Source organism: Megascapheus bottae, chromosome 2 (genome assembly GCF_031878675.1).
Source record: "Megascapheus bottae isolate mThoBot1 chromosome 2, mThoBot2.hap1, whole genome shotgun sequence".
Lineage (NCBI taxonomy): Eukaryota > Metazoa > Chordata > Mammalia > Rodentia > Geomyidae > Megascapheus > Megascapheus bottae.
Window position 1 is genome coordinate 27,304,407 of NC_143510.1, and position 16,109 is coordinate 27,320,515.

The 16,109-nt window shown below is 47.4% G+C and overlaps 1 protein-coding gene across 3 annotated transcripts in view; it reads left to right on the plus strand.

The window, feature by feature from the left end:
• Flnb (filamin B) overlaps window positions 1-15,085 on the plus strand; it is a 145,882-nt gene extending 130,797 nt beyond the window's left edge. For all 3 annotated transcript variants that reach the window (XM_090322884.1, XM_090322892.1, XM_090322899.1), the window contains 6 exons: window positions 1,367-1,482; window positions 4,752-4,884; window positions 6,626-6,802; window positions 10,382-10,600; window positions 12,214-12,417; window positions 13,489-15,085. In XM_090322884.1, coding sequence (XP_090179010.1) covers window positions 1,367-1,482; window positions 4,752-4,884; window positions 6,626-6,802; window positions 10,382-10,600; window positions 12,214-12,417; window positions 13,489-13,676 — 1,037 coding nt within the window. In that variant the 3' untranslated portion in view covers window positions 13,677-15,085. The remainder of the gene's footprint in view (window positions 1-1,366; window positions 1,483-4,751; window positions 4,885-6,625; window positions 6,803-10,381; window positions 10,601-12,213; window positions 12,418-13,488) is intronic.
• Window positions 15,086-16,109: the final 1,024 nt, after the last annotated feature.

Sequence of the window (16,109 nt, forward strand, 5' to 3'; positions counted from 1 at the left end):
CAGATCTGAGGAAGCTCAGATTGTGTCTTTTCATTTAGTTGCTTTTCTGTCCACTGGCCAGTCATACTGTTCCCATGGCCAGTGGCTTGTTCAGTTGCCCCAAAGGAGCAGACTCAGTGTCTGAGCTCCCTAGAACCAAAATTCTCCACCTTTTCTGTGCCAAAGACCCTTTTGGCATCTAGTAGTAATACCTATAAGGACTATTCTCAGCAATGTTTTGAAACACAATAATCAAATATATCTGATTATAAAATAAGGTACATATATACAGATTATGTTAAAGTATTATCATTTGTAGTTACCAAATATGCAAAATAGCAGTGTTGGCATATCTTTTTTTTTTTTTAATTGCATACATACTACTCTTTTGCTATTTTACTCAAGGCACTCTACCATCTGAGCCACAGCTCCACATTTGGATTTGGGAGTCTGAGTGTTTTGTTTTATTTTAAAACAAAAAGTCTCATAGACTTTCCTGTCTTTGGGGCTGGTTTGGAGCCATGACCCTCAGAGCTTACCCTCCTGAGTAGTTAGGACTTCAGGCATGAGCCACTGGTTCCCAGGTCTTCAAGAATGCATTAAATCATGAGACCTGAATTTCAAGTAGCAGTGACTATAAATGCTATCTATAAAAGCAACCATAGTATAAAAATAAAAGCAAAGGATATCACTCAAGTGGTAGAGTTTCTGCTGAACAAACACAAAGCCACTGAGTTCAAACCCCAGTACCATCCAAGGAAAAAAAAGGGTACGAAACAATTGTGATTTTTTAAATTGGTGAGAAAAAGGCACAGGTACATTTCCAGAGCAATTATTTCTTATTGATATTTCTAAAGAAAGGAAATTGGTAAAAATAAAATAAAGGTGTATGTCTCCCTCTGTCACCCTCCAAATCCTTTAATTGCCTGAATTCTATTATATAGAGATCCTTTGGGGACCCTGTAGAATCAGTTAAGAATCCCTGGCATTGGCCAGCTAAGAATGTCATGTTGGTTTCTGTCTTAATTAGCAGGGCCACTTGGAATTTGATACTAGTACAGGGGGCTTGAACTCAGACCTTTACTCTGACTCTATCGCTTGGCTCTTTTGCTCACAGCTGGTCACATCTCCAGTTTCAACTTTTTGCTGGTTGATTGATTGGAATATGTGTCTTCTGGCTTTGTCTGCTTGGGCTTACTTTGAAGTTTGTTCCTCAGATCTGAACTCCCTAAGTAGCTAGAACGGTAGACCTGAGCTACCAGTGTCTGGCTCAGTTCACCTTCTTTCCAGTCCTCAACTGCAGCCATGAGGAAGGATAATCTCAGAAACTAAGGGCGAAAGGCCATGCCGGAAGCTCTGAAATAACATCACTTTCCTGTCCCAACAGGTAACTACGAGGTGTCTATCAAGTTCAATGATGAGCACATCCCTGAAAGCCCTTACCTGGTGCCCATCATTGCACCCTCCGACGATGCCCGGCGCCTCACTGTTATGAGCCTTCAGGTGAGACGCAAGGAAGCATCCATATCCTTGGCCGCAGGCCGACCAGTGAGACCCCTGGACTCCTGAGGCCCCTTCAATCCCTGTTGGGTGCCTGAGCCCTGGTTGTGTTGTGGCTTCAGATGGTACCAACTGTAGGGGAGCATTCCCATGTCAGGTCACCTCCCTCCATCTTTAGGGCAGAAGACAGTTGGAACAAGCGAAAACAGACTCATTCAACACACCTCACTGTTTGGGGCCAAGTTTGCTTTTAAATATTTATTCAAGAGAAAACAAAGGAAGCCTGTTAATCGTTGGTAAAGGGATAAGGAAGGCTTTCAAAACAGAACAGACAAAACTGAACATTCGAGTCACCCTACCTTTTTGGGCTTTATTTTCTGCAGGAATGTCTACTGCAATTTATTAATTAGGATGATTGATAGTATGCAAGGAACTGTGCCCAGAGTTTTATTAGGGTTACTTCAGTGAGTATTTGCAGCAGCCCACCGAGTAAACGCTCTTCACCTCATCTTAAAGATGAGCTGCTGGTTCATGCCTATAATACCAGCTACCCAGAAGACTGAGATCTGAGGATCACAGTTCAAAGCCAGCCCAGGCAAGAAAGCCCATAAGATTCTTAACTCTAATTAACCACCAAAAAGCTGGAAGCAGAACTGTGACTCAAGTGGTAGAGTACTATGAACACAAAAGCTCAGGGATAGCACTCAGGCCCTGAGTTCAAGTCCCAGGACCAGCAACCCCCCCAAAAAAAAGAAAAGAAAAGGAAAACAAAAAAGAAAGAAAGAAAGATGGTGCAGGGATGTATGGAAATTGGGAGCCAGTTAGTGAGGTGTCTGGTGCCAGACCCTTGGCTATTGGCTACTGCTACAACCTCAATCTCTCCCACCCACCACCCCAGCCATTTACTTCAAGGTTGGCTGGGTACCCAGCCAAACAAAAAGCCATGGGGAATGTCTTTGCATCTTTTGTTCAGAAAACTGAGAAAAAAAAAATCATTTGTCCAAATCAGGAGTTGCAATTGGGTTGTTGGAAAACACCAGAATCCCAAAGTAAAATTTTTTTTTTCTCGAGGGGCTTTCCAGATAGCCTTTAGTGGTCTCTAGATTTAGTGTTCTCTGGATTTGAATCCAATCTAGGTTCTTAGATTAGTGAGCTCTAGTTTCACCTGCTTGTGGTTCACATGTTGAGCTCCCAACTTAGTCTTTTTGGTGTCAGGACTCAAACAAAACTCAAACCAGAACCACAGCCCATAGATTGAAGAGGCCTCATCTGGAGAGAACCAGGGTCCTGACTGGTCACTGTGGAAGAGATGCTTTTCTTGTGTTTCATTTAAAGGCTTTCTAACAGAAGTTTCTTTTGTGGCCAACTTGACTAAAACCTATGGAGGGAGATAAACCCAGCATTTGTTGAGGGCATAGAGCTGCCTTCATGCATCTCGAAGACTTCTTAAGAGTCTTCTGAGGCGTTTATCTCCCTCTTGAGGATTTAGCAGCAAGTGGATTCAGGTAACAAATGATTCTGTTCAAAAGGATGTGATTTGGAGAAAACACCTCCAAAAAGCTTTTCTGTAGTCTTTGCATCACTGTTCGCCCGTGAATGTTTAAGTAAGTATTCAGTGGGCAGTATTTCATGCTTTTGTAACCAGATGCTACAGCAAAATGGACCTGCATGTCTGCATAGTTCCTGTTGTTCCTGGGTCATTTGATGCTGATGTATGCGTGAATTATTTATCAGAGCCTCTCTGGAGGTCTAGTGGCAACATCTGGTGTGGGTTAAACAGGACAGGCATGTATTGCTATCTTCCTTAGACAACTGAAGTTGGCTGATGAGGTGAATAGGGAAATCTGATGGTCAAAGAATCTTTAATTTTGTGTTCTGACTTTCTGCTCAGAAACTAACCTGTAGACTGCTTGGTCCAACAGAAAATTCTGCAGCAATGGAAGTCACATTAATATGGTAGTGATCACGATCACTGGCTGTTTGGCTACAGAATACTTGGTCTGTGACTAGAGGAACTACATGTTTTATTTACATGTGATTAGTGACACTCGTTGGGCAGCACAGCTTTAGGACTATGTGGTTAAAATGAGTCCTGAGACCTGCACATGTGGTTCCTCCAGACTCACTGAGTCAGATTCTGCATTTTATTAGCAAGATCCTCTGATGGCTCAAGTGGATAGAGTTCCTGCCTAGCAAACAGAGTTCAGATTCAAAACTCAGTTCACCCTGAGTTCAAATCCCACTACCATCAGAAAAGAAACCTGATTGTCCCTCGTTGTCCCTGCACATTTACATTCTTCCCCTCCTCCAATAACTTAACCTTTCTACAACAAAGTACATGAGAGAAACTAACCAGGAGCTCCACTTCTTTGCTTTTTTTTTTTCTGAGAACAGGCATATCAAAAAGCATATTCATTCTTGACAGTAACCTGGCATTTTGAAACTTTATGAATGAGGCTGTGGGCTTTGTCCTTTGAGAGATTCATTTATGATGTCCATTTTACAGATGTGGGAACTGAAACTCAAGAGATTCAACAACTTACATTTTTTGCATGTGTCTGTGCCAATACTGGATCTCAAACTCACAGCCTTGCTCTTTGGGTTGTCTCACATGTTTTTTTTTGCTCAAGAATGATGCTTTCCCATTTGAGCCCCACCTCTACTTGTGACTTTTTGTTGGTTAAATTAGAGACGAGTCTGTCTTTTTTTGTATGACTGGGCTGTCTTTGAACTGGAATTCTCAGATCTTAGCCTCCTGAGTAGTTACAATTACAGATACAAGCCACAGCACCCAGCACAACTTAGTTTTATTTCCAGTAAACCAAGATCCAGCCTTGCATGCAAAGCATGTTATGTCTGAAGTTTTGTTCATTCCTGTCCTTAAGACTGGACAACAGTCATGTATATGTGATTTATGATAGTGAGTTCACAGTCCTGTCAACAGCACCTCGTAAAATAGGCTTCTAGTTTTTCAGCTGGTTTTTTTAGCCTGCATGGATCTTGTTTGAGAGGCTTAGACTGTAATCCTCTTGACTTGAGTGCCTCGAGTCTCCAGCTCTGTCTCTTTAGCCTGAGTCATGATGGTTTGAATATACAACTGCAGATGGGTGTCTCTGCACAGACATGAATATATTTTATACTAGATGTGCAGTAACCCCCTCCCACCCCTTTGTGGGTCTCACTGCATGAGCACAGACACCCAGGCCCAGTCAGTGTATGGACTGAACAGGAACACCAAGCACCATAACCTGTCTAATACATTGAATTCTCAGGAGTCGGGATTAAAAGTGAACCAGCCAGCATCCTTTGCTATAAGGTTGAATGGTGCAAAAGGCAAGATTGATGCAAAGGTGCATAGCCCCTCGGGAGCCGTGGAGGAATGCCATGTGTCTGAGCTGGAGCCAGGTAAGCACTGGGCGGGGCTGGTATGGGTGGTGCCAGCACCAGCACTTCCGGCAGAACTTTCCGTGTTGCACTCACAACTGCCAGTAAGCTTGCTGCCACATGTTCATAAATTGTTTATAAATTGGGAGAGAGATGTTTGCCAGGAACACGGAGCTTCTGAACTTAGACATACGCTGCTGTTCCTTCTTCCCCCCTTCTCTTTTTTTAATTTCTGCCTTACTTTCTGTTAGTTATCCCTTTTACATACATTCATCTTTGGATTTGTCTCAGGTTTTTATTGCTTTATTGACTTTATGACATAACTAAGTACATTTTGATCTTTACCTACTCTGTGAGAAAGGCGGGTTGAAAAAATAAAATCTAGAGCCAGCGCTGGTAGCTCACAATCCTAGCTACTCAGGAAGCAGAGATTGGAGGATTATGGTTTGAAGCCCACCGAGGCAGGAAACTCCATGAGACTCCTCTCTCCCATGAACCACCAGAAAACTTGAAGTGGCCCTGTGGCTCGAAGTGGTAGAGCACTAGCCTTGTGCAAAAAAGGTCAGGGACATCCCTCAGGCCTTGAGTTCAAGTGCCATGACTGACACACTCACCCTGCAGAAAATAGAATCTAGATTTTAGATTTTTTTTTTCTGGTGACTCATTGGAGATGAGTCTCATAGACTTTTCTGCCTGAGCTGGCTTCATACCACAATCCTCAGATCTCAGCTCCTGAGCAGCTAGGGTTACAGGCTTAATCTACTGGCACCTACCTCGTGTTCCACAATTAGGGTTTTAAAGTATAGAATATCCAACTAAACTGCTAGAATACCCAGCTAAACTGAATAGACCTACTAATTCGTAGGACTAGAAAGTTCAGGGCTTAAGATGGCTTTTTAGCCATGGTTTCATTTGGAACATTCACTTTGCTAAGACCTTTACTCTTTCTTCTCCTTTGTGGGCCTTAGTCTGAGGCTGGCCTTCCTCTTGGTGGTAACACAGCTGCAGTAGCACCTGATATTCCATCTTCACACCATACTCATCAAGAGAAGTTTGCAGCCCATCTCAGTGAACTTGGCCATATGCTCATTCCAGAGCCGCCTCCTGTGGCTCAGGGAGTGCCATTTGATTGATTTAGGTATAGGGAAACAAATTTTCCCCCCATCCCAATGTCCAGGAACCACATCTAGATGTTAGGCTGGGCTTCATCTCTACCTCCCCAGAGGTCATTGGTTTTAAGAGGGGAGGCCGCTTAGCAGGGAGGGCAACCCTGGGGTGACTCTTTTCGTGGAGAAAACCTGAGGAGAGGGTTTGAGTCTCAGGGTCTGAAGGGGATGAGGGGTCCAAGGAGCCAGCCAGGGAGCACAGGACTGGCGAATGGGGCATGGACAGCCAAGGTGCTTCCTTGTGACCCAGAACACACCACTAAAGAGCCTGGCGGCTGCCTTGCAGAACAGTTGCTCACATTGAGCTTCGGAAAGACGCCCGAATGCCAGCTGGAACCATTTTGTTCCCCTTCAAGTTGCCAAGCAGGGAAATGTTGTGAGAAGTGAGCTCTTCATGAAGAAAGTTCTCAGGCCCTGGGGAAGAGTGGGAAACTGAATTGGAGATGTGCATAGGGACACACCGCAGAGTCAGCTGGGTCTTGAAATCCATGCCTTCAGTGCCAGCTCAGGTTGGCCCACGATCCTCTGTCCTCGCCTCACTCCACGCCGTCCGTTTGCCTGGTTTCACCCCATGCCTCTGCCGCTGCTTTTCCTAGATAAGTATGCTGTGCGCTTCATCCCCCACGAGAATGGTGTCCACACCATTGATGTCAAGTTCAACGGGAGCCATGTGGTCGGAAGCCCCTTCAAAGTGCGCGTCGGGGAGCCGGGGCAAGCTGGGAATCCTGCCTTGGTGTCTGCCTACGGCTCAGGCCTCGAGGGGGGCACCACAGGTAACAACGAGGCCCCGTCACCTTTACCACGGGGGCAGTGGTAACTGCTGCTCACAGTTACTTGGGAGATGAGGTTTGACCCCTGATAAGTATATCCACAGTGACTTCGAGGCCAGGTGTGTGTGCTGTGACTTGGTGCCTTCCTTTGCCAATCTCCTCCTCCCTAGGGGCGAGACACAGCCCAGTGACACTTGTTCTTCAGGTTTTCTTCACCTGCACAGAATTCATAATGCATCTCACCGGCGTCCTGGGAGCTTTCTTCTCTTTACTGATCCCCCATCTCCCACAAACCATCAGAAACCTATCTGCCTCCTCTTTGTGTTCTCTGCTCCCCACAGAGAACAGGTTGGAGTGACCCTCCCCAATTCCAATTGCATTTTGGATCTCTTCAAGCTTGGTTCCAATCTTTGCCCCTCCGATTGGGGAGATGCGGGCAGGAGAGGGGCAGGTAACCCCAGGCCAGCAGTCCTTTGCAGGTACAGTAGTCAACACTGCTTGAAAGTCGGGAGAGGCCTTCTGCCCCTCTGCCTGTTTCTCATCTGGCTTTGTGGCCAGGTTGGCCATCTGGCTGCTCCACTGACAGACAGAACTCAAAGGGCTTGGATTTTATAGAAGTCTTATTGGCTCAATGGGGTAGGATGTAGCTTGCTTTTTCTGAGTGGACATCTTAAGGTGCTTTCCATATCAGAGCCCAAGTTCTACCCTTTCAATGGCTGCTGTGGGTCTGAATATCTCGAGCCTAAAGCTGTCGATGGAATCAGCTAGGAGACCAGCATTGCTGACGTCCACAGTGTCTGCTTTGGACGCTAAGGTGGGAGTTTGGCATCTCTACAGGGCAAGTCCAGGCATGGACATAACTTGCATTTGGTGTTCCTTGGGACTGTCTTCAGGAGCTGCCTCAGCCCTGTATGCCCTTGCCTTGCATCCTGTGCCTTGCTGTATGTGGATAGAGCAGGTCACATGTGCTAGGGGATGAGTGGCCATAGTTACCTGGCCCCAAGCTCTAGACAGCCAATGAGCCCTTCCTGGGTGCATCCATGCTGGCCAAACTGACCCTGTGCAGAAGGCCTTGGGTGATGACCAGTGTGCAAATGGGGAGAGTGAGACACAGATGTCAATCATTTAGCTAGTAGAGATGGAGCCAGGGATCAGGCCTTAGCCTCTGAGCTTCTCCCCTTTGTTAAGCAGCTGCTTGCCCCAGTGTACCACTGCCTACTTTGAGGGGTGTGCTAACCTAGGACACCTGTATCCACTGCTTGTAGTGGTTTCTGGGGTGTGAGGCTTAACAGGGTTCTGGAAGTACTGCATAGGCAAGCCTCAGTCCCTGCCCTGAAGGTGATCTTGAGTCTCCCAGGCCGGACAGAGCCATGTGACCCCCTCCTGGTGGACACTGGTCCAGTAGAACTGTTTCCACCGCCTCATGGCAGTGTCACACTTCAGAAGCTTGGGTTTCTGCCTCTGTGCTGCAAGCACTGGGCTTGCTGGAGCTCCTGGCCATTTCAACCCTGTGTAAATATTGCTCTTGTCAGGGGCAGGGCGCCGTGTTTTTCTAGCCCTCCTGCTCCCAGGCTTTTTTCCCAACTCTCCATCCAGAGATGACACAGCTGCAGCCTGAGTGGAATGAGAAAGGAATAGCCTGGCCACCGGAGGGCTCAGCTTCCTGACCTTTGGAACAAAGTAAATGACCTGTATTTGTCTGGGTGGTTTTGCTGTATCTCTTGGCTCAAGCTTGAAATGGTCCCTTCTGCAGATCTAGAAGCAGAGAATGTGGAGAATTCGAGGCAGGACTGCTCCAGGGTAGAGGGCAGGAGTTAGACCTGGAAGTTCCAGACGATTTGGTGCAGCCTGGGAGGGTGAAGCCATTGAGATGAGTTCTCAGGGCAGCTTGAAGCTGCATGTGGATTTCCTCTCTACTGTCTTCTTAGCTCCAAGTTGAACACTGATGTCAAAGTCCTGTTTCTGCTGAGCTTAGTTATATGATGTTGAATGGCTTAGTTGGTCTTTCTGTTCACTTCCTTTTTTATAATGTGTGAGCTTGTTTGGAACATGGAAGGGGGTCCTGTAATCCCCCATTTTGCTCCTGAGCCTGGTCTCAGCCTCTTCAGGTGATCACAGTCACAATGAACCAGGAATGAAGCAGCTTGTTTAAGAGGGTAGAGCAGTGTCTTTCTATTGTAGCCCCGTCTTTTCAACTTTACTTGTTAAAAATATCTCCCTATCACATCTTTCAGCCACTTCCTGCTGTCCCACCCTCCCATCCCCCAACCTCTACAGCCACGGCTGGAGGGGCTTCTTCACTGCATTGATTAGCAATTGTGACAAGACCCAGACTGTGGGGAGAATCTTGGGACCACAGCCTTAAGAGCCTCCAGAAACAGCTGGGTTGTGTTTGAGGGTCACACAATAGCAGCTCCTTTGTTTTATTGATAAGCAGAACAATAATTCTTTCTCTGGCCTAGGAGCTATAATTAAACCAAAATATATCCCAGCTGGGTTTGAAGGCTGAGGCTCTGGCCTGGTGCTGGTGGAGGTGCTGTGTCAGGGGCGCCCCCTAGAGGACACTGCTGAGGCTATGCACTGTGTGTTCAGCCAACCCAGTAGCCCAGCCCTCCCCCCTCTTCCTTGTTTCTCTCTGGTCTAGGGGGGAACTTTTATGGAGCCGGGCCTCAGGCAGGAGCCCCTCTATGGTCATAGACTGGCACCAGGCAAAATGTTTCCAGTCGGTTGTCTTGGGGCTGCCGAGGTAACCCCATTGTACATCCCGGCATTTTCCAGTAGCATAACACGATTGGTAGGAGGCTGAACCTCCCTTTGTGAGCCCAGAACCACTGCAGAAGGATCCCGTGCTGCTGCTTGTGAAACCACTGGCCTTGTGTGGCTGTGTGCTCAGCTGGAGCTGCTGTTTTGTCACTGCTCTCCTTGCTGGCATTCATGGCACAGTGGGTGGGCTGTAGGTTCAGTGCCTGGCCCGGACCTCAGCATGGTGTCTGGAATGGGAAGCCTGAGGAGGCTGGGAGCCATGCTAGGCCTCCTGGGCTTCTCTCAGTCCACAGAGAAGAAGGGAAAGGGCAGAAAGCCCACGCCTGCCCCACGTACATCTTTGAGACAGAGCCAGGCCCTGATGGCTGAGGCAGCACTTCAGACTCGCACTGATTCAGGGTCCCCTGCGCCCTGCATGGCTCATGCGCAGAGGAGAGAACATGGTGTTCAGGCAGCCAGTGCCTGTGGGCGAAATGTCAGCAATGCTCCTGCCCCAGGCTGGGTAAAGGAGTTATCATCCTGCATCCCCCCACTAGCTCAGAGCTAATCCCAGTGGACTCCCATGCCACCGAGGCAAGTGCTCCATGGGGGGATTGTGTGTGTGTGTGTGTGTGTGTGTGTGTGTGTGTGCGTGCACACACGTGCATGTGTGTTTGTGCGCACGTGCGTGTGTGTGTGGGGGGGGTGCGTGTGTGTGTGTGCGTGCCGCATGTGCGCGTGCTCACATGTACATGCGTGCATCCATACTGCTTCATCACCCGGTTCATACCCCTGCCTCCCTTGAAACCATCCATATGCATTCCATCTTCTCTCTCCCAGGCATCCAATCTGAATTCTTCATCAACACCACCCGGGCAGGCCCAGGGACCTTATCCGTCACCATTGAAGGCCCATCTAAGGTCAAAATGGATTGCCAGGAAACCCCAGAAGGGTACAAAGTTATGTACACACCCATGGCCCCTGGAAACTACCTGATCAGTGTCAAATACGGTGGGCCCAACCACATCCTGGGCAGTCCCTTCAAGGCCAAAGTGACAGGTAATGACTAGCCACCTTAGGGGTTTTCACTCTACCCGTGGAACTGGTCTTATCAAATTAACAGCAGAAACTACCCCTGACTTTTGATACGTTGAATCTACTTTGAATCTTGCATGTAAAGAAATGGCATGTCAGAAACCACTGTGTTCAAAACTTGATAATAAGTTCCTAGAGTAAGGGTGTGAAAACGTTGAGAAAAGATACTATGACAGGTACCAGTGACTTATACCTGTGTAATCCTAGCTACTTGGAAGGCTGAGTTAGGAGGATCTTGATTTGAGGCCAGCCTGGGCAGAAACGTTCCCCAAAAACCTCCCTTACTTTCCCCACAGGTAGAACAGTGGCTACACCTGTCATCCCAGCTAAATTGGCAGGTTGCAGTACAGGCAGGCATCCAGATCGTATTTCAAAGACTACCAGTATGAAAGAGGGCTAGTGGTGTGGTTGGTTCGGTGCCTGCCTAGCAAGCTCAAGGCCCTACACTGAAACTCAAATACCATCCTCCTAAAAAAGGTGTTAGATGGTCTGTTTCTGTCAGAAAGAGAAGAAACGTTTACTCACTTGTGATCTTATATATTTGTTTCATCAAGACCTGAGGGGAAAAAACCCATTTCTTTTTATTAGCATATATTATCTGTAGAAATGGGACATTTATTGTGACATTCCCATGCCTGCAGACAACATAACTTGCTCGGTCACCTATCACTCTCCTCCTTCCCACTCCTCCTTAAAACTTTCTACAGGTTTCATTATTCTATTTTCATACATGCAAATGAAGTTCTTCACTCATCCTCATCCTCATTCGCGCTCTCCTCCATCAGCGCTCTCCCCTTCAGCCTCCCCTCCTCACTAACAGAGCCTGTTTTATTTTTCTGCCATTTTCCTAAAGTGTCTGGTAATTGCATCAGGAGATTTCACTGGGGTGTTTTAGGTGTACATATATTGTATTTTGTTCTGAGTAATCCTCTCAATGGCTTTATAAGATCCTTTCATTGCTAAGCATTGCTTTTGAAATAAGACCACTGCCATAAATATATGATAAATCTCCCCCGTGTACCATGATTCACAAGTAGTGAAACAGCCCAGAAAAATAAGAAAACTCAGAAGACTTATCACTTGCATGCAATTATTTTGAGTATTTTGCCTTCTGAGTTGTTTGCACTGCTCATAGGAACAGTTTACGTTAATGAAAAGATGTCAGTTCTTTGGGCTTGTGTGTCTGCAGATGGGAGAGAATCTTAGTAAGTTGGGGAAAAATTACGAGTATACTGAGCGTGATAGCACATGCGTGTAATCCCAGCACATGGGAACCAGAGGCAAGAGGATGATGGAATATATATATATATATATATATATATGTGGCTAGACTGGGCTGCATAGCAAGTGTTTTGTCTGAAACCATGTCTCAGGGCTTAGAACATACCTCAGTCTGTAGAATTCTTGTCTAATATGTGCAAGTTCCTGGGTTCAAGCTCCAGCACTACCAAAAACAAAACCAAAAAAAAAAACCAGGATTATATGAGATACAAACATGGTGGCTTTTGTATGTAAGGGTTGGATCCTCTAGTTGAGGCCTTCACTATGGCCGCTCATGCCTCCTTTTCCATATCCAGGCCAGCGTCTGGTCAGCCCCGGCTCAGCCAGCGAGACCTCATCCATCCTGGTGGAATCAGTGACCAGATCCTCAACAGAGACCTGCTACAGTGCCATCCCCAAGTCATCCTCAGATGCCAGCAAGGTGACCTCCAAGGGGGCCGGGCTGTCAAAGGCCTTCGTGGGCCAGAAGAGCTCCTTCCTGGTGGACTGCAGCAAAGCTGGTAGGCAGCAGGGGCCGGGGAAGGCTGGAATTCTCTGTTTTCACCTCCCATGTCAAGACTTTCTATAGTCTATGTACACACACACACACACACACACACACACACACACACACACACACCCCTTCCCAGCTTATTTGCAAATCTCCTGTACTCAATATTTGAAAATCGTTTCCCTCTCATTTGCCTAGGTCTTTCCACTGAAACCCCTAAGGTGAATAGGAATGTTACAGTGCCTCATGACAGATGTAGTAAAGCTGAATTGGTTACGTGATAACCCCCACCCCTTAGCTAATCGCTCTGAGTGTGATGTGAATATGGATATGGATTATGGTGTCCATAGTTGCCTAGGTTCTGGCATCCCAAACATATGGACTAGAAGACTAGTTCTTTTGCATCACCCATTCTTTTGTTCATTCATTGGAAAACTATCTCTTCTGCTTCATTCACTCATCCATTTCATCCATTCATAAAGCCTGTTAGGCCAGTGACCCTAAGCAAGTTATTAAACTCCTAAAAGTCAGTTTCTTCTCATCCCAAATGGGGATTCCAGTAACTTTAAGGTTCTCATAAGAAATAGTGAAAAGGAAAAAAAAAAAAAAAAAAGAAATAGTGAAAAGGAGCTGGGAGCATGGCCTAGTGGTAGAGTGCTTGCCTAGCACGCACAAAGCCCTGGGTTTGATTCCTTGGTACCCCATACACAGAAAAAAGCTGGAAGTGGTGCTGTGGCATAAGTGGTAGAGTGGCATAAGTGCTACCCTTGAGAAAGCTCAAGGACAGTGCCCAAGCCCTGAGTTCAAGCACCAGGACTGGCAATCCTAGTGCTATGAACTAGGTAAGAGCTCAGCTCAAAAACTCCTGTGGCCACACAAGGTACTGTTGCCCTCCCAGCTTGCAGGTAGGAAGGTTAAAGTGGGGAACGAACAGTGAGCACCACATCCCAGGCCACCCCACCCGTCATCAACGTGCTCTGCCACCTGCCCAGGGCCCCTGGCGTGATTGCAAGAGCTCATCTACGCCAGTCCACCTCCCCTGAGGCAACCGCACTGAGTAACTGTTTCCTTCTCCCTCCAGGTTCCAACATGCTGCTGATTGGTGTCCATGGGCCCACCACCCCCTGCGAAGAGGTCTCCATGAAGCACGTGGGCAACCAGCAGTACAACGTGACATACGTGGTGAAGGAGAGGGGGGATTACATTCTGGCTGTGAAGTGGGGGGAGGAGCACATCCCCGGCAGCCCCTTTCACGTCACAGTGCCTTAAACCAGGATTACATGGAATCCCAGGGGGTGTCCTTCTTGTGGTTGCTTTTGTGGCTCGTTTGTAAATTTGTTTTTATACCATGTCCTCAGCCTCTTGGTGGCTCTGAAATCCCATCCCAAAACACTGCCCTTTCAAGGTGCTTTCGGAAGTCTGTTCTAGGCTTGCCTCTTGAGGGCTGCCCTAGAAACTTGCAAGAAATGCAAATCCATCCAATGGACCCTTGGCACATTTGCTGCAGACAGACAGGGACACCAGAAAGACCAACAAGGAAGCTGGCTAGCCCACGCTGCTGGTTCTGAAACAATACTGGGAGGGGAGTGGTAGAGGGAAATAGGAGACCTCACTTAGGTTGTCATTTAGCAAAGGAGATGGCTTAAAACCTGCCTGATAATCTGGTGCAGGGCCTGGATTCTATAAACTAAAACCTATCAGGTGGTGACCCTCCTCCCCTCCCCCCCATATCCTTTCCAGTGCATCATGCACCCTGGCCTTCTGACATTTCCTCACTGGCAGAGCATGCCCCTGACAGATGGCTTCCCATACCTCTGTCCTGCTTCTGCAGACTGTTCCATTCCAGTCAGAGCGACTATTTTGGCAGCCATGTGTCTGCTTTTGTTTCCAGGTCTGTTTCCGTGTTTCCATTCCTTAGCCAAGGAAATTGTGCAGGGGTAAGCAGCCAAAGATCCCACTTGCCAAAGATCCTTCCTAACACATGCTCACGCTTTAAAAAAAAAAAAAAATCATGTCCCAGCTGTTTGGCAGCCTGGCAAGTCTTACCAATGCCCATAAGAGATCTCAGACAGGTCTGTGTGTTGAATCTCTGGCACAAGTCATACCACACACCCCAGCCAGACTCCTGGGTTGCTATTTCTGGGAAATAATTTTTTTTTGAATATAGATAGGAAAGAATGAACTTCATGCTGGCATTTGGCCTGAAAGGGAACTGGGGGTAGGTGGGGGAGAGTGGCTCGTTGGTGTTCTTTTTATCATTTGGCACAAACAGCCAGAACTGTGGAGCTGCCAGTGGTCAAACCTTTGACAGTGACTGCATCACCCTAGCGGCATGCAGGTGAGGCTTCCTGCAGCGGGATGCAGGGCATTTTCTGTGGCTTCCCTCAGACCTGAGCTGACTTTAAGGTGAAGCTAAAGCAACAGAAGACTTTGCCCCCAAAGCATCATGGGATCTGGTGGGTAGATGTGCTGATTTGCTGCTTAGCCCTGAGCACGTGGCTGCTGTGGTCCTAGGTGGGGGAGGGCTGAGGTGTGCATTGGGCTCTGAGGCACAGAAGCCCAATGGGAAGGACCGCAGGCATTGTAAACGGGGACATGGAAGCCAAACTGGAATCAAATGCTGACTGTAAATTGTATCGTATAACTTATTAAATAAAATGTGTGCTTCATAAAGTTTCCACGGCATTCTCCAGTGGTGTATGTGTGTGCCATTCGTGGGGCTTACACTCAGGGAGTAGCACTGTCCTTGAGCGTGTGTGTGTGTGTGTGTGTGTGTGTGTGTGTGTGTGTGTGTGTGTATAAAAGGCTAACGCGCTACCACTTGAAGCCACAGCTCCACTTACGCCTTTTTTAGTAGTTGATTGGAGATAGTCTCACAAACTTTCCTGCTAGGGCTGGATTTGAACCACAGTACTTTCATCCTCCTGAGTCATGCCAGTGGTCATGAGCCACTGGCATCCGGGTGGGCGGTGTCTTTTTGGATCAGTCTAAGCACTAACTGGCTCTCTTAAACCCTGGCTGAAAAGACACAAGCAAGCAGCTTGCTGGGACACAGGGTTTGTCCTCTGTTTGTAGGGAGAGGCCGGAGGATCCAGGCAGCCATGTCGCCCAAACACCATCACTGTATATGAAGCCCTCCCGGGTTCCATGGCTGGGGCTTTTTCCTTTGAGACTGGCTTTCACTAGGTAGCCTGGGCTGCGCATGTCCTGTCTCAGTTTTGTCAGTGCTGGGATTATAGATACACCACCATACTGTGGCTTTTAGAGAAAGAGCCAGGCACCAGCGGTTCACTTCTATAACCCTGGCTACTTAAGAGACTGAGCCCTGAGGATCACAAGGCAGTCCAAGCAGACAAATCTAGGAGGCTTAATCTCCAATTAACTAGCAAGAAGCAGGAAGTCGAAGCATGGCTCAGGTAGTAACAGCAGAGAGACATGTGCACAGAGCAAGGGTTTTTGTTTTTGTTTTAATTTCTCCTGCTCAGTTACCTGCGTGTGGTTTCCTCCTTATGGTTATTGACTACATTGTAAGGTGACATCATATGGTGACTACCACCTGTGTATGATGTTTGCCTTTAAAAGCTCAGCCCGACTGGCGGTTGGGACTTCTGTCTATCAGCCTGAAGGTGGAGAATGGTCACTGAGCTGCTATTAAAATGACTCCTAGCTCGGCTCATTGAGTGCTGGTGGTTCTGTTGCTGG